We start from the raw sequence: 22876 nt of genomic DNA, 5'->3' as shown, positions 1-22876 counted from the left end.
AACTACAACAAACATCAATAGCTGAGTTTACCAGTAAAACAATGACTCAAGGCAGGCATTCTAACTCAGTAAGAAGAACATTCTAAAATTTATTTCTAATAACATGAAAAATATTTTAAGTTCTTTAGTTATGCAATCCCATCACTGCCAATTTAGTTTACTGCTAGTAGCCATAACCATGTAATATAAAAAATGAATAATGATGGCCAACAAGTAATTTAATTAAATATTTATTCATTCCACTCTTCATCTCCAACAAGTTCACATTCGTTTTTAATTTAGACAAAACAAATTGTTGCAACCCTTGAGTTGGGCATCAATATTGTGCACTGAAAGATTTTGAGATTAGTAAGTACAACATAGCAATATAAGTAATTCAAGATCAAGTGCTCCGTGATAAAAGATCATCTCAGATATAATTTTTGATGCTTATAAAATGTTTTTGCATTTGTCGCCTATTGTCGCCCCCAAAAACCCAGTTGTATTGAGGAACGTGTAATAAAAATAAACTAGTAGTGCAAATATATTTGTGATTAGTAAAAGATAATCTACCACTACCTATTAGTGATTATTGTTCTCTTCCAAGAAAAGAAACTCATCCTGTGTGTAATGAATGGGAAAATTTTGATTACTACAGGGGAGTGATTCTGCTCTTGCCTTACAGGTACAGTATTTGTAAACCTGTTTTCTTAATTGGAGGGGCTTTCAGGAATGTGGTCCTCCAACCACTTTCTAATCTCATCCTTATTCCTCCTGACCCATTCGATGTTGTTACTGACTGTCTCCAGTGCCTGCTTCCTTGGCATCTCCCCGGCACCAGCATTTGGTGTCAAACTGAAGAAATGCTCCATCTGAAAGATTAGCATGCAGAATTACTGTGTTATGCATGTACACACATTCAGGTGCAGCTGCCAAGGCCTATGGGCAACTCAGGCCACAGTGTCTTGCTGTGTCATGAATGAATGATAAGATCAAAAAACACCAGTACACACCTTCCATAACTGGAGATCTGTGTTATAAGTGGTGGATATTTGATTCAATAGGCGACCAAGGTTCCTGTCATTGATAGTGTACCTGTAAAAATAATACACACACACACACACACATGTACGCGCGCGCACACACGCATACAAAAGCATAACCCAAACAGCAAAATTATATTTTATAATGGCACATCAGTGCACTCTGAATAGAAGACAGCTAACATACAGGTAATCAATGGAGTCGTGTGTTTGATCTCATCAATATTTATGGTGAGATTTCTGCCCAAGTAAACTTGAGGAACTGGTGATTGAGGTTTGAAAGTGTAATACTGAAAGGCATATTTGGAATGGCCAAATTGGTCCACAGGAAAATGTTGTTGTAATCTCAAAAAAAGAGAGAGTTTTGAACTTCGCCAAGTTTGACAAGACTCACACCACCCAAGTGGTCATAGTCAGATCACCTGTCTGTTTTACAGTGTAGCTTAACCGTATTTTGGGTGACAAACCCAACTGGTAGTTTGGCTATAAACCATGTCTTTTTCCAGTGCATGACGATCACTTTAGGTCTGTGACTGGTTCACATCAGAAACTGATATTGGCTACATTTAAACAATCATGGGAATAGCATTACAAAACTTTTGATACGAGCAATAAATCCCAATTGAACATCAAACTTTGCAGTGTGAATTTAGCCTAAACTGAAATATGGTAATGTAATCCCTATGTTGTTTACAGCTTGTGTTGCTTACTAAAAGACATGACAAATAACAAATGCTTAACAAAGTCTGTTAGTGTCTAGAGTTGTTGCCTTGTTGCACTGACCTGTTGACAAGGTAGTCCCAATTGTGTGTAGTCCAGTCCCAAGCCATACTTTTACCCAGAGTGTTGTAGGACACATATCGCACCACGGTGAACAAATCCTGACTCCTGAATACACTCTCGTTTTTGGTAGCCTCTAGGAGCCTGTAAGACGTAGCAAAGTTTATTCTCTTTTACCAAACATTGAGATGATATTATACACCTCAGTAGTGTCTGAAAATGACAACATTACTTCTTTGAGGCAACATTTCTAAACATCAAGTCAGACACACAACTTGATTTAAAAATGTTTTATACATAGTGTAATTTAGTGCAGTACATTGTGTAAGTTCACATTATTTTTTGTATTTGTGGGTTGAAAGGGATAAGAACAGCAGAGTAGTGAAATGGATAATGTGCCTTGGTGATCTGTCAGCTATGAGGAGTACACGTTCAAATTTGACGAGATACCCAACAGCTGTGGAGTTTCCATCTTTCCTTTAGTTTATTACCAAATCCCAAGAATGTATGACATGCAGGGAGAAACAGTAAGTGAAAAGATAACATTTACTACATTCCTCAACAAGGTTTACTCAAACCTTGAAGAAAAAGAACTGAGTATATGTTTCCACCACAGGTGACTTTTGGGCACCGAACAACAGTTTTATGGGATTAAAAGCACACTTATCCCTCTACTGCAGTGAATGAAAGATGCAACTACTTAAAAGTAACACTGTTTTGGTCAAAAATATACACATCATGTGCCCTAAGTAGGAAAACTATACCAGTGTGATTGGAAATCTTATCCTTATCCTTATCTGGCACACATTTGAAAAATAGTTTCTAGTGTTCTTCAAATAATTAAACCAGTATGGCATCAGGGGGAAATCACTGGACTGGATAAAGAGTTTTTTTTTTTTGTTTTTTTTTTTTATCAAACAGGAAACAGTTTGTGAAATTGGGCGATGTTTGTTCATCAGGTTTGGAGATTTCTTGAGGCGTCCCCAGGGGTCAGTGCTGGGCCCTGCACTTTTTATACTATATATTAATGACATATCCAGGGTTTCAAAAGTATTGAAGATTATTATATTTGTTGATGACACAAGTCTAATTTCTCAAATCTTCCTTCTCACAATTAACTTTGTTCTGACCTAGTGCATTCATGTCCTACAAGGCATAAAAATCAATGCAAAGACAAAATATTCTTTGTAATGCACATGCAGACACACACACACCAAGACCAAAAATACAGTTCATCCTTTCCATTATGACTCTACAGAAAGGCACAAGCCTGATTCAATATATAGTCTTGTTAAAATCAGTCATGGTCTGTCATTTGGGATGACTATATTTACCTATTAAGGAGGTTTACATTCTCCACAGATGCCAGTCCATACAGCAGCTTGTCCTTCTCCTGAGCCAGAGAAGTATTTTTGTACCTCTCGAACATTGTTGTCCACTTTTTTTCAGTGCCTGAGTTCTTCATGCCATATCGATATACTAGTAGTCTCAGGTTTGGTGGTACGCTGCAGCAGGTCAAACAGTCAAGAAAAGTAGATGTTAGGTTGTCAGAGATTTAACTCATATTAAGTGACTATAAATAATGCACACCATGTAGCCTGAAAAAACAAAACAAAAACAACAGTCTACCTGTGATTTTTATCAATCCACTGGTCAAAAATGCGTGATGATTCGTTCAGAGCCTCCTGATCTCCCATCTGGCAAGCAATACTTAGCACAGTCTCCCTTAGTAACCTGCCAAGAACAGTCATCGTCAAACATTTTATATTGCTGAGTGAAGTGTTGAGCAGGGGGAACAACGATTACATTTTGTTTAACGGAAAAAATAGACACACGCACACATACACTGTTCAAACATTTGAAAGGTTTTCTCACTGAAATAAATGAATCTCCTTGTATGTCTCCTTCAGTGTTATGGGTCCATCTTTGAAGGTGTATAATTAAATGTAACAACACTACTGAAAGGCCAACTGCTATAAACTGCTGTGTGTATTAATAATAGCCTCAACATTGGAGGGACCCTACATACAGTACTGTATATGACTGAACTCGTTGTTGACAGTGTTGCTCATATGGATGAATTTAGGCTAAAGAATTGTTATGTTTCCCCAACTGATTGTCTTACTCATCAGTCATCAGGGAATGTTGACAATGCACTCAAAACACCATCAGTTACTGTATTTTTCTCTTGTTTTACACAGTTCAACAACAGTTATGTTTACATATTTTCTAATGAACAACTCAATAACATTGGTTGTCTAACACATAAATGTCTCTCTGTAGAACTGGCTACACAGTTACTCTTCTCAAGCTGCAGTCAGTATAGATGGATACAATATATTTAGAAAGGATAGATCTGAAAATAGGTATGGAGGAATAATATTTTACATCAAAGATACAATTCAGTGTAACCAGATCCAATTGCCATGTGAAAATGAGCTTGAATGCATTGGTGTGAATGTAATATTGTCTCCTCAAATGTCTATCACCCTTATTGGAATATATTGATCACCATCTTGCCAGATGCGTCTTTTTTGAGCAAATTAAGTCTATGATAAAAGGATGCAATTTGAAAAGGAGGTGATTTTAACATAAACTGGGAGCAGATCCAATAGGAAGCCCCTAAAGCATGTTGTTGATGTTTTTGATTTAACCCAGCTAATAAAAGGCCCTACTAGCATCACCTCCACATCTCAGTCACAAATTGATCTTGTATTCAGTAATAAACCAGAAACGGTTAATAAATCATACAACATGGTCACCAGTCTCTGATCACAATCTGGTTCTCATAGTCCGGAAAACTCAACAGACACCATTTTAATTCTGCAATAATCAGAAAGCCACAGTGTCTTAGCATATCATTAAAGAAAGGGATAGTGCCCTTAAATCAGCCCTGAGGTCCAAACCAACTGTGGATAGACACAGATTGCTGTGCTTAGAAACAAGGTCACGAAAGAAATTGTAACTTCCATATTAATATAATAAGTGAAGCAAAGGGCAATCCTAAACTCATTTGGAATAATGTTAAGTTACTAGACGGGGAAATTGTCAATTTAGAAAAACATATCCTGTTGAACTTGAACGGCAACTTAACACTGAGCCAAAGGAGACCACCACCTTTAATGCTTTGTGGATTCTGTTAAGTCTCAAATGTTTTCAGGCTAGACACCATGTTCTTTAAGAATATGAAGGAGTCATTGCTATATCCCATCTCTAAATTAATTAATTTGTCCTTCGAACAGAAGACTTTCCTTAGGGTCTGGAAGCCAGCTGACATTACACCTATCTTTACGGCAGGCGATAGAACCCTTGTTAATAACTATAGGCCAATTAGCATTGTCCCCATACTTTCTAAGGTAGCTGAGAGATGTGTAGCACAACAACCTACTGCTCACCTCAACAGTAGGCCCTTCAGACGTCATATAATACACAAGAGTCGTTCAAGCGGCAGACCGGCATTTCAAACAACAACCAGACGGATAATAGAACAACTCTTTTAATTTCCTACGTAATGTGCACACTTTTTTACGTGTTTACATGCACTTACGTTGTCCAGCTAGAGTCCGATTAAGGCAATAATTTTTTTTTTTTCATGTGCATGTAAACGTACTGAGTGTTCCTAGACTTTAAAAAAAGTCTTTGATACAGTGGATCATTGCACGTTAGTCTCAAAGTTGGTTAAATTTAATATTTCTACTGACACTGTATGCTGGTTCAAATCCTACCTGTACAATAGAACACAGCATGTACAGATCAATGGTGTGTCATCCACCACCCTCAATCAAAGTGTCCATGTGCCACTCTGCCACTCTGTGCTAGGTCTTTTTTTTTTAGCATGTACACCAACGATATGCCATCAGTATGTGTTGGGACGAACATACAGATGTATGCTGACGACGCAGTAATTTCTGTACATGCGAAAACCAACAAACAGGCAGCAGACACTCACCCAAGAAATGATCCATGTCACCAAATGGCTGTCAGCCTCTTGTTTGCATCTCAATGTGAAAAAATCAGTCTGCATGTTTTTTTTCAAACAGGGCAAGTACTACAATAGAATATCCTGTGTAGACATCTCATCAGCAGCTTCAGGCGATCTCCACTATAAATACTTTGGGGTCATACTAGACGCAACATAGATACCCAAAAAGTGAAGTGTGTAGTGGTCAAGTGGTCAAGGTCAAAGGTCAAGTCATGTCTACATAAATTCCAACACATGGATAATAACCTCTCAACTGAAGCTGCCAGACTGTACTTTCATGCAATTATCCTCCCTCACATCTCTTACTGTCTTCCACTAGCCACATAGAAACGTTTTCTGCTCAGCTTATCCTACGTCTTCCCAGTTTCCTCCCCTTAAAACTGTGGGCCAGGTAGCAATCTCATCCTCACCAGGGAGAACTCGTAGCTGCTGTCACATAGAGATTTGTGCTCCTGCCAAGTGCTCTTAACCCAGTGTAACCTGGTGTTTAATATCTTGACTTCCCTGCTTGTGCCTGGGATGCCACCTTTTTGGGGAGAAAAGCCACTACAGGGTTTAATGACGTGACCCTGCAGGTCGTATTCAAGAACTTTGAACTGAATTGATCCATTAAAGATTAACTAGCTACCAAAGATAAACTCAGTGAGCTCCACTGGCAGAGTTGGTCGATATATGGGACTTCATAGTTCCCCTGCCTCAGTCTAGCACTCTCCCTGAGAAGTCTGGTGTATCAGTTCAAAATCCTTTTTTACTGTTGTCATACTTGTCATTTAATCTCCTCCAGCCCCAGTAGCCCAGCAACAGAGCAGGCTCACCAGTTATGAGGAGTAACTGTCTGCACCCAAAAACTTTTCCCCTTTCAGCCAAGGTCAACTGTGGAACAGTTTCATTGATTGCAGCCAGTAAAAAAAAAAAAAAAGAAAAAAAAAAGATGGAATTGCAGTTGAACCCCCGACCCTTCCCTTTGTTGTGGGGGCTAGCCTATCTGGTCTTAGTGGTTTACCACTGCCAAGTGATTTAAACAAAATCAATACATGCAGCACTCCTATACTTCCATCTTCTATTGTAGTCTGTGGTAGATATGTCCCGCCTTATGTAAGTTTTTTAAAATCATGTTTTTGACTACCTCCTTTTTTTTTTTTTTTTTTTAATTTTCCTTGTGTTCTGCTTTGGGGCAAGTTATTTGTTTTGATATCTGAAACATCCTGTTTGTATAATACAAATTCCCACTGCACCTTTCTGTCTGTGTTCCGTCATCATTCCACCCAAGTTGTGTTGAGATTGCCTTAACATGGTCACGAAACAATTTCTGGAAAAGTGGAAAATATGTTTCACATAAAACTATACTGTACATATGAATAATAGAAATGTGTTTCACATACCATGATTACATCACAATGTAAGTGCAGAAAGACAATTAGCTGATTTTGGTACTCCTTTGGCAATGAGTTAAACATTTAGAACCCAGATAATAACTCATTTACATTATAGTTTAAAAACTTAATGCATTTAAGGATGAGCAACTTGCTTACCTGAAACTTTTGGTAGAGTGCAGTATCTCCAGATAGCATGTCCCGAACATAGGCAATAGAGGAGGCCACACGATCCCAGACTATGTAGTCAGATTCATTTCTCAGGTATTGGGTAAGATTGAAGGCATTACCATAATCTGTAATGTCTGCCCTGAACAGTGAAATAAAACAGGTTTCAACTTTGTAAAGCTTCTTGCCCATTTTGTATGGTTACTTTGGTTATTTTTTGTGTATTCTTACCTTGCCAAGGCAAAACCATCATCAATGAAGCTTGCACGATCAGCTGCATCGAATTTCTGTTCAAGACAGAAAACTGAATCAAATAGACAAAGTAACAGTGAGCTTTTGAAATACTGTGGAACTGTTAAGCCTCCTCAAGTGAGTCAAGTCTCCTCAAGTCAAATAAAGACTATTTTGTTCTTATTTTTGACAACTGAATTTTCTTCCTGCTCTACACCATAAAACATCAGCATGGAAGATAATGAGTAACATCTGGGAGATTAGTTCACAGTCTGGTTATGTGTTTACTGTAGGATGAAAGTACAACAAATCCACATACACGGTACATCTGCAATATGATTGAAATTAGTTAGTGTTTTTCAGTGTGGACAAGTATGCTGAAAGGCACAGAAAGCAAAGTGAAAGTAGTTTACAGCGAGTTTACACCAGTTTCACTAGAGGCACCAAGAGACAAGCCAAATCTTATTAGTACTACTAGCAATACTGTACATTTTTACATGTGTCTAATATATATGGGTACCCTGGAATCCACAGAAAATTAGCCTATTATCTGAAAGTTCTTCCTCCCATTGTAATTTTGGAAACTCTAGGAAGCATACTGTGAGTTTCCCTGCACATTGTGAGGGAAATGCTTTTGAGGGGTGGAATACCATCAGCACTTAACCCAAGAAAATATTAAGTTTAGCCATTGTATGTAATGAGAACAGTTTGAATTCTACTCTGGATTTGCCAAGCAGAGAAAAAAAGAAGCTAAAATTCACACAATATGAGTTCTCATGCTGTCCATGCTCTCACTGTTTTGATCAGATAACAGATTTATGAACTTTCACAGGTATGGACATTTAGTTATTTACTCTACATATGACACACTATTTTCCCTGCGGGGATCAATAAAGTGATCTTGAATCTTGAATCTTTAGATTAAGTATACAGAGAGAAATCTGATTAGTTGTACGTCAGCTCTGGCAATTCTAAATATATCTAAGCCGTACTGTAATTCTGACTTAAAACTTAATTACAACTAAACTTAAACATCTATTAGACAATGTGTGTAGGTGCCTGAGGACAACTGTACCGAGTGGTTGGTTTGAAGCTGCTGACTGATAACATTCCACATGTGTTCATCATGGTTGACCCTGTAGAATCCGATGTGATCATTGTTAACCTTGAGCAGTCCATCCACTGAGGGCGAGTACTCACTGATGATATGCTCTGAAAAAAGCAACACGGTAATTACATGTATATGCAAAATAGTTTGTATTACTTTCAACATTCTATACATATGTCTAGAGTAGAATCTGTAATAAAGCAGACAGCAGAGAAGAGTGAGTACAACCAAGACTTTGGCATGCCAAAGCATCACAATACCACTGCTATGCGGGAGAAATGAATTGGACCATTGTCTTTGAACAGACCCAGCAACTTCTACACAATTTTGGAGAAAGCATTTAGTACCAACGAGTTTTCAAAGGGAACATAAAAGGGTTGATAAAGCCCTACAGTGAACCACAGATACTTTCTGTACTCTGGCAAGATGTTGGTATTGACAAATGCCACCATCCAGCAGTAATGTGCCATCTAATAATGTCATCCAATAGACTAGTTTAAGACTGCTGTGTACAGTAAGTTCTGCTAAGTGCCCTGTTGAGACATGGTTGAAGAGAGCCACTTTTCCTGTCATGTCACCATGCACAACCTGTGTTACTACATAGCTATTCCTCAAGGTAGTTAGTGTGATTAACATATCTGTTCTGCTTCAAATCCATTTGACAGTGGGAGGCACTAAAAACTGCTGAGTCACTGACATTGTATGGAGGACTATAGCGCAAGTATGTCTCGTAATTTGTTGTTTCTCAGCGTACTGAGGTGGTGTCTAAGGCTTCACTATTACTCAAAGAGCAAGAGCCTGTTAGAGGGTGAAACAAAACAGAATCATTACTTTTATTATTCAATATTCTTGAAATATACGTTTTACTTTTGGTCATACTTGGAAATAAACACAACATAATAAAAGACTTATGTAAAAATTTACTTTGGAAAGATCTAGGAAGGCCAGCCATAATATTAATAAAAACATACCAGGTTGAAATAAATCAGAATTCTCTTTAACTAAAAATTATCTCAGATAGTAGGTTATTACAAACATATTTAAACTATCCATCCTACTACCTGTTTCACTCCTGTTGAACAAATCCATCATATGCTTGTCTCTTTTCACTGAGTACCATTCCACTGGAATTGTCCATTTGTACCTATAAAAAAATAAATAAAAAATTTGTTATGAATGTACATACATACCAAACATAGATATATAAATTCTGTATTCTATTTTTAAAATAGTAATTCATAATTGATTCCCTAATGAGCTTAACAGCTCCCCTCTGAGTTCATGTCTTCACAAAAGTATCTGGGTCATATTTCATCTATTAAATCGTGCTCACCAATTGGTCTCTGCTACTGGTTCACCCCAGTGACCAATTCATGTTTGTCCATGCCCACAATGCTAAGACAAGCTTGTACGTCGAATGATCAGACACTTTCCATATTGACCATGCATGCTCAGAGGCACAATGTGAATTTGGCACCTGCTACATTCTTCTTTTTTTTTCTTTTCTTTTTTTAAATGGAATGAAAGTAAACATATAAACCTGCTCATAAAAAAAAATTACATGTATAGCTAATCAGGTCAAAGTTGACAAATGTAACAAGAAGGTTGCCACGTTTTGTCAAAGGCTGCAGAGGTAAAAGAAATACTATGTCGAATCCTCTCCAGATGCGATAAGTTAGTCACTTCTGCCAGCCAGGTTCTGAAAGAAGGATATCCTCATGTTTCCAAAGGGTTGCAATGTTCCTTTCCGCAATGACCATGCAATATTGTACCATGTACCATGAGATGAAAGGACTTGGGACCTGCCCAGTATAACAGGATATGGATCTGGCGAAATAACACAGTAATACAATTTAGAAAGGCTCCTGAAGATATCTGTCCAGAATTTGTGTAGTTTGTGGCAAGACCAGAAAAGATGTCCCAGAGTGCCTTCAGCTAACTTACATTTTGGGCATTGGGCAGATTGGGGAGACAGATGGGTTTAGTGCAGGAGTATGAGTCACTTTAAATTGTATAAGTTGGCAAACTGTATCGGGATATGCATTCTGCCAGTACATCAACACTCTAGTGTTTGCAGCCCAGTAATAATGTCAGAAATTAGGCAGGCTGAGGCTTCCTGAGGATTTAGGTTTGGTTAGATGTTTGTTAGAGATACGATGTGCTTTAAAACCACACAAAAGCAAGAATAATAGAATTCAGTTACCGGTATAAATACTGGTAAATTCTGGGAAAGGTAAAGAAACCTGTGGAGTTCCATCATTTTAATCACATTCACTCTACCTATCATAGGCATGGGTAGCAGTCTCCAGCTCTCAATATTCAATTTCAGTTTTACTATCAAATTCAGATAGTTCAGATTATAAATCAATTTGGGTTTTTTAGGAATAACCACTCCCAGATATTTAATTTTATCAGCGGCAACACAGAAAGGTAGGTTCTCAGGAATTTTTGGGCCTAACCCATCCTTAAGGGCATAAATTGGCTCTTATGACAGTTAATGGTGTAGCCAGATAGTCCACCAACTTTATTGATGAATTCTAACAATTGAGGCAAGGATTCCTTGGGGTGGGAAAGAAGCAAGGCCACGTTTCGGTATAAAGCGAGGTCCGATGGTTGACCCTGCTCAAAATCAAGAGAGCAATGGAGGGATGATTTCTTATATTGACAGCAAGGGGTTCTACCACCATCGCAAAACGTAACAGCCTCAGAGGACATCCCTGACGACAGGGATGTCGTTGGCGTTGCAATGGAAAAGGGGGTGATTTGTTATAATTGATAGTAACTGAAGCAGACAGACAAGCATATGATGTTTTGACCCAGGAAGCAAAGTTATCGCCCAAGTCAAACTCCTTTATCACTGATATAATCTACCTCCATTAAACCTTATTGTAGACTTTCCTTGCATCAAAGGCAAGGATGGAAATGTTTGAATCTTTATCATATTTGGAGTACATTATATTCATCAATTGCCTAACATTAAAAAAGGAGAATCTTCCTGGGATAAATCCAGTTTGGTCATGATAGATTAGGCTTGTTATGCATTTATTAAGTCTGGTGGTGTGTATTTTAGTAAACACGCTGAGGTCACGTCCGAAGAGAGGAATAGGCCAATAAGATGCTGGGTCAGTGTCGTCTTTATCTTTTTTCAATATCACAGAGATGTTAGCTAAATATAAAGATTCAGGGAGTCACCCAGTGGCAATAGAGTGATTTAACATTCTTAACATGATAGGAGTAACTTTGTCTATGTATGCTTTATAAAATTCAATGTTAAAACCATCCGAGCCAGCAGTTTTCTCATTGGGGAAAGAACATATTGCCCTTGCGACTTCCTCTGGCATTATATCTGCATTCAACTCTCTTTGTGCTGTGGGATTCAGTTTTGGGAGGCAGAGAGAGCGGAGAAATTCAGAGATTTATGTGGCGTCTGCAGTAGTCTTCGACGTGTAAAGGTCAACATAGAATTTATGAAAACATTCATTAATCTCATTTGGGTCATTTGGGTGTAAATTTTGCCCGGGTTGGTCAAATTTTATGAATTTCACAATTAGCCTGTGTGCTTCTGAGCTGACAGGCTAGAAGTTTATCTGGCTGACAGTTCAAAATGTTTTTGTTTTACTTTTAATAGCTTTGTACTCACTTGGTTGGAAAGAATAGTGTTGTATTTGTATTCAAGTTTCAATATGTCATTCAGCTTAGAAGGTGAGAGAGACATTCTGAAGTCCTTTTCAAGAGCTGACAGCTGCGCTATAATTTCTGACACTTTTAGTCAGCCCTTTTTCACTTTGATTTCATAGGCTATGACATGGCCACGCATAACGTCTTTAAATGCTTCCCAGAGGGTGGAGCGCGTTAGGATTGTTATTGTGTGATAGATAGTCTGTGATCCAGCTGGCCATTTGTCGGTGGAAACACAAGTCATTGAGTAATAACGGATTGAAATGTGGGTTTTGCTCTGCTGAGATTGATTATTAGTTCAACAGGACTGTGATCGGAGATTAGAATGTTGTTGTATTTGGTAGAAATTATATCAGGAGCGTCTTTGGTGTCTGTTAAGAAAAAGTCTTTTTCTTAACAGTCAATCTGTTAAGAAAAAGTCTTGTATCAGCTTTATGCACATGGGAGAAAAAAGAGAAGTCTCGATCAGTTGTATGTTGTAGCCTCCAGATATTGACAAGGTTTATAGATTCAATTAGATTATTTAAAGTAATGGTAGAGTTAGGAGTTGTTGGGTGGGTGGAGAGTCAGTCAGTACAATAGTCTAATACACAATTAAAATCTACACCAGCAATTAAGTGAGCGGTAAAAGAGTATGGGATGAGGTTGAAGATTTTCCTGAAAAAGGCGGGGTCGTCGAAATTGGGTGCATATACTGTATATGCAAGAAAGTTACATGATATGAGAAAATGTGCCCTGTTACAATTAGATAGTGACCGTTTGGGTCAGAGATGGTGGAACTATGTTCAAATGTGATGTTCTGGTGAAATACAAACTTACAAAACTTACAAAAAAACTTGAAAAAAAAAACTTACGTCAAAGTGAAAACAGATTTATAGAGTATACATATACATACTGACAATTAACTATAATAATTAATTATAATATACTTATTATTAAGTATATAGTGTAACAGTGAATAAAATATTCAACCCCTTAAAGTATCCCTCTGTAAGCATCTTGAGACCACATTTATTGTTACTGTGGCTTAAAACGCAGTCTTCCACATTTCCTCACCAGTATGGTCTCCCTGCTGGCTGTCTGTAATTGAATATGATGGCCAATTTAGAATCACCATTGAACCTAGTGAGCATAGCTTTGGATGATGGGAGGAAGCCACTGTGAGAACATGCAAACTCCACACAAAAAGAATTTGAAACAAGAATTGTCTTGCTGTGCTAACCACCACCTCACTGTGCCATCCATGCTCCATTCAAAGGGCTTATATATTAAAAGGGAACACAGAAAAGTGGACTTCCACCTAACATATAACAGTATGAACCTGTGAAATCTTTTTGTAATGTGTGATGACTCTGAAAGAAAGTGATATTGTAACACAATGTTGTTATCTTCTAAAGATATCTATCTAAAGTCAATTTCATCTTTCTTACTGAAGTGGTGTAGGAGGCTGGGTGATATCAGCTTTAGGGTCCAGCAGGAAACGCTTTTGGCTCAGTTTAGCATTTGTCTCAGAGACAGATAGATGCAGCACAGGATAACCCATTTGTTTGGTCCATGTGTCCATGACCTCTGCAACTGGGAACCCACTCACCTAGGAACAGAGATGAAAATGTATCTACTATTCAGGAACAAAGAACAAATGCAAATGTATTTTATATCTATGTGGGAAGATCCTTAAGCTTAAAAAAGGGATGCCAGGGAAAAAGCAAGTCAAGTGCTGTCCAAAGATGAAGTTCAAACATACACTGGCAAGAGATGCCCAGAAGTTTGATGTTTTGGCATTCTTGAAGTAAAAGTCATTCAAGTATTTCTGTTGAAAAAAGAAAAAAACATGGTTTCATCACTCAGCTGCTGCAAGATTTGAAACCTTAATGAACAAAGAAGAACATCTGTTATCTGTCATTAAGCTTGGAATCCGAGACTCACTCGACAGCCGTCTCGGAACAATTCTTTACCCATCCAGTCCTCCAACATTCTGAGAATGGATGCTCCCTAGAAAAAAAAATTGAAAAAACAAACAAACAAACAAAAAAAAAAACACTTTTATTTGTACCTCGTCTGCATTTAATATATATTATTGTGCCCCTGGGAAGCAATGTTTTCTAGATTTTAATTTAAATTTAAATTTGAGCTTTTCCAGTTTTCTCATACCTTGCTATACGAGATGGCATCAAACACAGAGGTGATTTCTGCTGGAGTCGACACGTTCACAATGATTGGATGAGAGGAAAGGAGTGCGTCGTTTACCATAACAGGAAGCACATCACTGATGATCATAATGTCTCGCTGTATGAGCACAGGAACACATACAACATGTTTCACAGGGCTGAGACACTCCATTTGTCTGGTACTATAGAACTCACCATGCCCCAGGTAGGTTCAGCTTTCTCCACACCGATGTACTCAAAGAAACTGGCAAAGCCCTCATTTAGCCAGAGGTCATCCCACCAGTCCATGGTTACAATGTTCCCAAACCACTGGAAATGGATTGTTGACATGCGACAAAACAAAAAGGAGGGACACACAGGGACGAATGTTACATTATATAACAGACTGCTCACAAAACTGTGCATTGCTTTGTTTATAACTTCAGTTCCAGGACTAAAGTATCATACTGGTTAGTAACTAAGTAGTTTTTCATCATGGTTCTTTCGTCCAAGCCCTTCATTTGACAAAAGAGAGATAAACTTGCCATAAAATTTCTAGTCTTGTCTTGTTTTTTCATTGTTTTTTTTTTTGTTTTTTTTTTTTTTTGATATTTCATCACATTTCCTCACATTAGATCTGAGTGAGCTGGTGCAGTGTTCTGGTTCCGACTAAGGTGAGTATATCCTCTTTCCAACAGTATGGTAAATTATATCACATTTTGTTCTGCACTGTTTTGTAATATGTTGGAGTCTGTATGTATGATGTTTGTCCAAATAAAATGACCACAGAAGTAATTGTGGGCTCTGACTTAGGGTAGGGTTGGAAATGTAAAAAAAACATCTGCATATAACTTAACTTTGTGCATCTCCTCTTCTAGAGATTCCACTGGAGCCTGCTTACTGCCTACAGTGCTTTTTGTTGCCGATTTCATACATTTTCAGAAAACTTGGTTATGGTTACAAACGAAATGGATAAACAAGTTAAAATGTGAAAACAAGATTAAGTTTAAACCGTACTAGACAAAACAACATGAAACTAAGAGAACTAAGAAGAAAAATGAAAAGAAAGAAAATGCTAAAGAGGATTATCTTATCTTATCATGTCTTAGGGAAATGACTGTCTACTGCAGACTCAGCTTTTATTACCTAAGAAAAAGCTGGGTGTGCCCTCATGCATTTCCATTTTTACTAGCGCAAGTTTATCTTTAAAATTGGCCATAGGTGTGCATGTGAGAGAGGATTGTTGTCTGTCTTTCTGTGTTAACCTTGTGACAGACTCATGACCTAACCTGGGTGGCCCCACCTTTTGCTAAATGACAGCTGAGATAGGCTGAAAATACTTAACTCAATGACTCTATGTGATATGAAAACAGGATTTCCATCATTAAATTAATAGATGATCTGGGTTTGAAAATATTTGAACAATTACAGCCTACAAGTTATGATATTGTTTAAACTTAAAGAAAATTAGTGTGAAGTCACTCCAGGAATGTGTACCTAAAGTGTAATGGGCATCTGGTTTGTTTTTTTATCTTAAAGTGAGAGGACAGAGAAGAGGTGTCTGTGTGAGACAACACTTCCAAATGAACTAGGCTAAAGTTTAAAGCTCTTCAGTCTTGTCGTCATCCATATGAAAGTAATGTATAACCTATCATGGATTAGGCTGTACAGAATGTTTCTTCATACTTGTCATGTGCAAGTCCATGAATGTACTCCAGAGTGTTTGGGCATCTAGATCAATTATATATCTTAATCTCATCTCCTACGAAGGTTGTCAATTACGCATCCAATCTTAGTAAATCAGGCCCTTAGTTCTCCTACAAGAGAAATGTGGTCCAGATACCAGATTTTAATCACTAACACGCAAGAAAAATAAGAAAAAAGAAACGTGACCCAGTCTGCATATCGGTCCAACCAGTCTCACCTGGATGCTAAGGACCCCTATGTTATTCTGTTCATAGACTTAAACTCAGCATTCAGCAATCATCCCTGAACAGCTGATCTATAAACTGGACTGGCTGGGGTTCAACACTCTGCAACTGGCTGTTGTACTTCTTGACAGGAAGACCACAACCAGTACGGGTTGGCAGCAACACATGAAGCAGACGATCCCTGAATGTGGACAAGACAAAGAATATTTTCCCTGTACGACCTGTCGTATATAAGCAGTTGTTTGGAGGCCAAGACCTAGGGTACAGTATTTGTACCTACCCCTCTCCCATACAGAGGTCTGTATGGGATGGGCTTTTAGGACATTTAGGTCCATGTGTCCAGGGAGCAGCTGTTGGCCCCAGTAACCATGGCAAAAGAACCTTGATGAACATGCACAAGCACAAAGGAGGCTCTCATGCCAAAAGATTAGGCCCCTCTCAGACATTTACAGCAACAGAGAAGGACGGCTGATTACATGACCCCCCACTGCAGCATACAGTATGACCCTACAGTCTCCCCCATGAACTGGATCTGAGTGACTGGAAAGAAGGAGAGTGAAGAGCACTGCAACACATTTTTTCTGGTAGGTTAGCTGTCATATTACATGTGTCATACAATTTCAGTAGAAATGACGGATAAGTGATGACGAGTAAAAATGGAGTGGAAGAGGAGGAGGAAGAAGAACAAGGAAGAGAAGAAGACAGAGGAGGCAAAAGTAGGAGGAGGATTACAAATCCCTAAAACAAAAGCAGAGAGTGTTTGAGAGTGAGTTTTGATTTGGAAATGATGTTTTGATCCAAACTTGAATATATTTGTGTTTTGTTTGTTTGTTTATTCTATTTTATTTAGTTTATTTACATGTTTTAATTTGCTTTAGGTCTGAATGTGATTTTACGCAATTTTGTTTCCAAATTGTCATTAAAGTGTCATTAAATGAAAGTTAACAGTGGCCTTTATTTTAGTTTGATTTTACAAATCACAATACATGTGTTCTGTCCCATCATTTATCAACCCTTGGGTTATAGGTTGGGTTATTTTTTAACCCAGCAGTTTTTAGAGTGTGTGCAGATTACACCAAAATATCATGTGACCCAGCTTGAATAAAGTCTCCTCATCTTGACATATAAGAGATAAAAGTTATTACAGCAGTTCCATGGCCAAATGTGTTGTAAAACAGAAGATATTGGAGATGCATGAAACACAGAGGGGAATTAAAATGGGATGTCAAGTAAGTTCATTTTCTCCTGGACAGTTTTGCCTTATATAAAGGTAACTTGCTAACATTCATTCAGCTTGGGCATTTAGAAACGTGACAGATGAGTCTATCCATATAAAATGAGAAATTGATCAATTTTTCAGATGTGCTTAACTTTTCACTATGATTGTACGCCAACCTTGTCTGGCCTTTAATTGGACCGATATGGCTTAGTGGTTATGATTTAAGAAATGGTAGCACAATTTGGCTAGCTTTTGGTGTAACCTCTTTTAGGTGTAGTCTTAAACTTGCTACCCTTGCCACCCGCAGCTGCATTATTTACCTTTTTTTTGTTTTATAGGCCTATATTTATATCCAAGCTGCTTACAAATTGTAAGACCAAACAGGTTGGTTCAGAGAGTTTAGGTTATTTCTGCATTCCTGGCAGTGGCAACTGCAATACATGTAAGTTAAACGTAGTCTACACAACAAATGTGTGTCTTGTGCTATATCAAATGTCCTCAGCTTCTCCTTTAATGTCTAAGAACTATGATGTATAGGAAAATGAGAGGACAGCTGGCCCAGGAGGAGCCTTTGTTCTGTTATTCACTGTCCTTGGGCTGCAGATTGTGATTACTTTGCATTTACTCAACATTTTTATTGCACAATGACTCACTTCCTATTCTTGCTGTGTTTTTCCAGTCTCTGAGAGTTAGTTAAAGTTTAGAAAAAAAGTTCTTCTCCCTTATTGCCTACTGCATCTTGGTGAAACTGGAAGGTCACAGTCACTAATGTTAAAGTAATCCTGAAGTGTGATGCTTCTCTTTACCTGAAGGGACATGGAAGATGTTGTAATTGTCGGTAATCATTGCGTAATTAGTGTTTTGTCAGGGGTCAGTGTTAATGTGCTACTTAACTCCATCCTGTAAATATTCAATGTTTATTACTCAGTGCATGTGAAGAGAGGACCTTGGAAATGTAAAATTAACCACTACCAATTCAATTTTAATCAGATAACGTGTTATGGACTGTCACCAGAGTTCTTATCTCTCATCATTGTAAAACAGCTTTTATGTTGGAATGAAATGTTCCAAGACTGTGCTTCATAAAAAAACGAACAAGAGAAAAAACGTGAACAAGGATCAAGGAGCAATTGTAAACATTTACAATTCTGGACTCTCAACTCTTTGCTGCTCACTTGCATACACTAATATGGCATAACATCAGGACCAACTTCATAATATTGTGTAAATCTCCTTTATGCTTTCGATACAGTCATCAGAGGATGGGGTCTTCTGAGGGTGTTGTATGGTGTCTGGCAGCAGTGTTGTTAGTGGGGGCCTTTGGGTCCTATGGGTTGTGGGGAGGGGCCTCTGTGGATCAGGGTTGTTCGAGTGAATCCCAGAGATATTTCTGGATAGTTTTAGATCTAGTGGATTTGGCGGTCAATGAGCTCTGAGTTGTTCCTAAACTGTTTTGTTTGTGTGTCTATGTCAGGTTGCATCCTACTGGAGATCACTGTGGCTATTGAGGAGTGTTATGGAGTGGGGGATGGTCTGGTCTAGGTGGGTGCTACATGTTTAAGTAACATCCACATTAATACCAATTCAAAAGGTTTCCCAGCAGAAGACTGCATTGTAATAAGATGGTCAATGCTATTTACTTCTTCTCTCAGTGGTCATTATGTTATACATGATCAGTGTATGTCCAAATGGTCCAGATGGGCCAAAGCAATATGCAGATATGTGCATCCTCTGTGGGTGTATTTGCAGAATAGATTAAATAAAAGGAGGAGGTTCTGTACATGTGTAAAGTTCTTTTTAGCCAGATGATCATTTATTGAAAAGTAGGAAATGCATGTCTCACATGCTTAGTGTCTGGCTCCACATATATCAATACCAAACTCTCTCTGCTGCGTGACAGCAAACCCAACGAAAGCAAGACCAATTTCCCTGAGATGGATGGATGGATGGATGGATGGATGGATGGATGGATGGATGGATGGATGGATGGATGGATGGATGGATGTGTAAGTGATAAATGAAACTAAATGCATGGCATTATGTATGAATCATCCTGATGTTTAGGACTAAAAACCTTTGCATTCAAGTTCCAAACTTGCACGCACAACAATGCAGTAAAAGTGGAGCATGCACATGTGTTGCACATATACTGTAAATTCTATGACACAACTACAACAAGCAGAGTAAGTGATAAGTATTTAGATATTGTTACCTGATGAACCAGTTCATGGGCAATGACACTAGCCACACGCTGCTTGTTGTAGGAAGATGACTGGTCCTTATCAAACAGCAGGTTTGTTTCCCGGTAAGTGATGAGGCCCCAGTTCTCCATGGCTCCAGTACCAAAATCAGGAATGGCTATCTTATCTAGATCAAAACACAGTGAATATTCATTCATGTGAATAATGAATATGCATCTTGATAACTGCTCTATGCAGTGAACATAAGAACACAGAAAAACACACATAAAAGTTTGTCCAAGCTTACCCAATTTTGAGATGGAGTACGTCATGTTGAAGTATTCCTCAAAATAGTCAAAGATGACCTTGGTTGTGTCGGCTGCGTATGTTGCAGTTTCTAGCTGACTTGGCTGGGCATAGATTCTCAACTGCAAAGGAAGACAAAATATGTGTTGGTAATATGTTTGACAGGTAGACTTTACTATGATACTTTTTGTGAGTGATGTCACTGATAGTGAGAAATAATTGTAAACTCACAGGAATTCCTCTTGAAGAATGTCTTTCCACATACTCAAACTGGTGCACAGCAAAACATACCAAATAGGTACTCATAGGAACTGACTTCTGGAAGGACGTTTTCATTTTATCACCAGATAGATGTAAAGCTGGACCCTAGAGTGGCAGAGAAAGAGGTTAATGGGGATGTCATGCTGCTTATCACACTTGGTATTGCCTAAAAACAGATGATTGAAAAAAAAAATTCAAGTTGGTCTGTAACCCATTGGGAACAGATTATGCTCCAGCAAACATCTCCCAGGAAATTCATAACAAACTATGGCTTTATGCAGTGACGGACAGATGAACAGTGACATAGTCACTGATGACATGCAATGATGGGCAGTGGTTTGAATTATAGAACCTTTGGTACATGCAGCGGAGGATGTTTCTGCAGTGTCCATCTACAGAACAAATCTTTTTTTCGTTATGGGTTATAATGTTACATTATGGGTTAACTGTTGTATTGTTAGCTTGTACCTCTGGAGGCATGTTGGACAGAGCTTGATATTTAATATCATGAGTGATGGAGATACTGTAGGTGGCTTTCTTGTTTGGTTCATCAAAGCAGGGGAATGTCTTGCGGGCATCAGTTGGCTCATGATCAGTTGCAGCAATCTTTCTGGCGATCAAATGAAGAAAAGATTATTGCACAACAAGTGCTGTAAGATTTTAAGCAATGTACTTAGTGTCCTCTGCGCCAAAGCCCAGAGGACACTAAGTACATTTTTCAACCACTTACAGCTAATGCATGTTCAAGTACAACCTATAGTAAAAACTATATTCAATAGGAGCAATTGTATGTATTTTTTCCTGGAGATTTCTACAAGCATATCCACAACATAAACTGTATATGGTAAATGAGCAACTTCTATCCAGTAACATCATGCAGTACAACCAATTAATAAGCTACTTTGTAAGGGAACGTGTACTTTGAGGTCCGTTTTAAATAGTATAATAATGAGAAATGAGTCATTCATCTTTTTCATCATGCCATTAAAAAATATGTGGTTTGTGTTAAATACAATGTAGAAATAAACTTAGGTCATTGTTTTGTTTTACTTTTACATGTTACATACAAGTTTTCTAGTTGTTGTTTGAATAAAATCACAAAACTTACTTGGTGATACCATTCTCTTTGTAGATAACTCTGTAGAAACCCACCACAGAGCCATTAAGCCAACCCTGAAAGTCCAGACTAAGGATATAGAACTCTTCTGAGCCAGTGACAGGCAGATCCTCTGTGGCCTCCACAACCACATATTCCTGAGGTTTGTATTCAAAACAGCTTTTCACTTCTATTTCCCTCTCCCCGCCTGCACTGTTTAGAAACTTTAGCCTGGGTATAGTGGTGACAAATGTCTCCCTGATGTGTAGCCACAGATGACGAGTAGGCTTTTCGACTTTCACTTTGATAGCCACAGTGCCGGAATAGGTGTCATCAATAAGATCTGGCTCCAGGTGCAGGTCATAATGGACTGGATTTACATAGCTGGGCAAACGGAAATTCCTCCAGTCCCCGCTGGAATCTGTGGAAGGTGCACATGGCCCTCTGCCAGGTGGAGGGGGCTGTGTAGGCCCCACTGTAGGTGCTGGGTCTGACCCAGAGAGGCCCAATCCAAGGCCCAATGCCAAAGAGCACACTGCCATCATCACACAGATGATGACTACGTGCTTACCTTGAATGCAGTAATGCTTCTGCTGCTTCTCCAAATCCATGCTTTCTACCATTGTGACTTCCAACCTAGAAACTTCTCTTGAGAAAAACACAACTTTTTAAAGCGAGAGCTGCAGGCTTTGGCTCCTATTCGTGTATGTGTGTAAGCTGATCCAAAGCTTGCCTCTGTGGTGCTGAGGGGTGGAGAGACGGAAGAGGAGGAGAAGTGGGAATCTGTCAGTGGAGAGAATCTCACATATTGAACATATTTATTTTGTCCATGGTGTTGTTAACACTCCTACTCAGTTAAACATCTACAGTATGCCTGTAAATCAGTAGCTAATGTCCATGTGTTGTGTTTCAAAAATGTGTTGTTTATTGTGTAACTGAATAGGAATATAGCATGGACTGCACAAATATGTGAGCCACTGTGTGTCTGTCTGTGTCTGAAATTCTTCTGTATTTCAGTCACCAGAGTGTCTTAAATCCAAAGTGACATAGTTGTGGTGGAGTCCACTGACAGTGACTACACAAGGAAGAGTTTATTGTTTGGGCACATGCCTACAATTGCTCTTTTTTTAACATAACAGTTTTCATCAGAAACTGTGAAGAGACAAATGTTACAATGCCTGTATTGTAATGACAGCATGCTATTTCTTAATCAACAGACCTTAATGTTTAAATGAAATCACCAAACTGGCAGGGTTGTGCCCTATGTGCTGCTTGGACATGTAACTGTCATTGTTTTTAAGTCAGGCTAAACAATATAGAAGACAGCCTGTAAATCAGTAGCTAAAGGGAGCAACAAAAGCAATGTGAATAAAAATTATAATTGTTGAACGAAT

General features: G+C 38.4%; 1 protein-coding gene across 1 annotated transcript; it reads right to left on the bottom strand.

Annotated features, from left to right (window-relative positions):
- Positions 1 to 214: 214 nt before the first annotated feature.
- Positions 215 to 22279, bottom strand: LOC125023977 (glutamyl aminopeptidase). Its single transcript, XM_047611585.1, has 20 exons — positions 21495 to 22279; positions 20855 to 20996; positions 20357 to 20491; positions 20127 to 20247; positions 19852 to 20006; positions 14706 to 14819; positions 14494 to 14628; positions 14269 to 14334; positions 14087 to 14152; positions 13773 to 13933; positions 9726 to 9808; positions 8632 to 8768; positions 7557 to 7612; positions 7317 to 7467; positions 7020 to 7093; positions 3432 to 3536; positions 3137 to 3307; positions 1806 to 1946; positions 993 to 1074; positions 215 to 851 (listed from the first exon to the last, which is right to left on the bottom strand). The coding sequence occupies exons 1-20, from the start codon at positions 22103 to 22105 to the stop codon at positions 690 to 692; spliced, it is 2868 nt and encodes a 955-aa protein (XP_047467541.1). The 5' UTR covers positions 22106 to 22279; the 3' UTR covers positions 215 to 689.
- Positions 22280 to 22876: the final 597 nt, after the last annotated feature.

The sequence above is a fragment of the Mugil cephalus genome, chromosome 17 (genome assembly GCF_022458985.1).
Source record: "Mugil cephalus isolate CIBA_MC_2020 chromosome 17, CIBA_Mcephalus_1.1, whole genome shotgun sequence".
NCBI classification, from domain to species: Eukaryota; Metazoa; Chordata; class Actinopteri; order Mugiliformes; family Mugilidae; genus Mugil; species Mugil cephalus.
The sequence above is the reverse complement of the archived record's forward strand: the minus strand, read 5'-3'. Positions and strand labels throughout refer to the sequence as shown.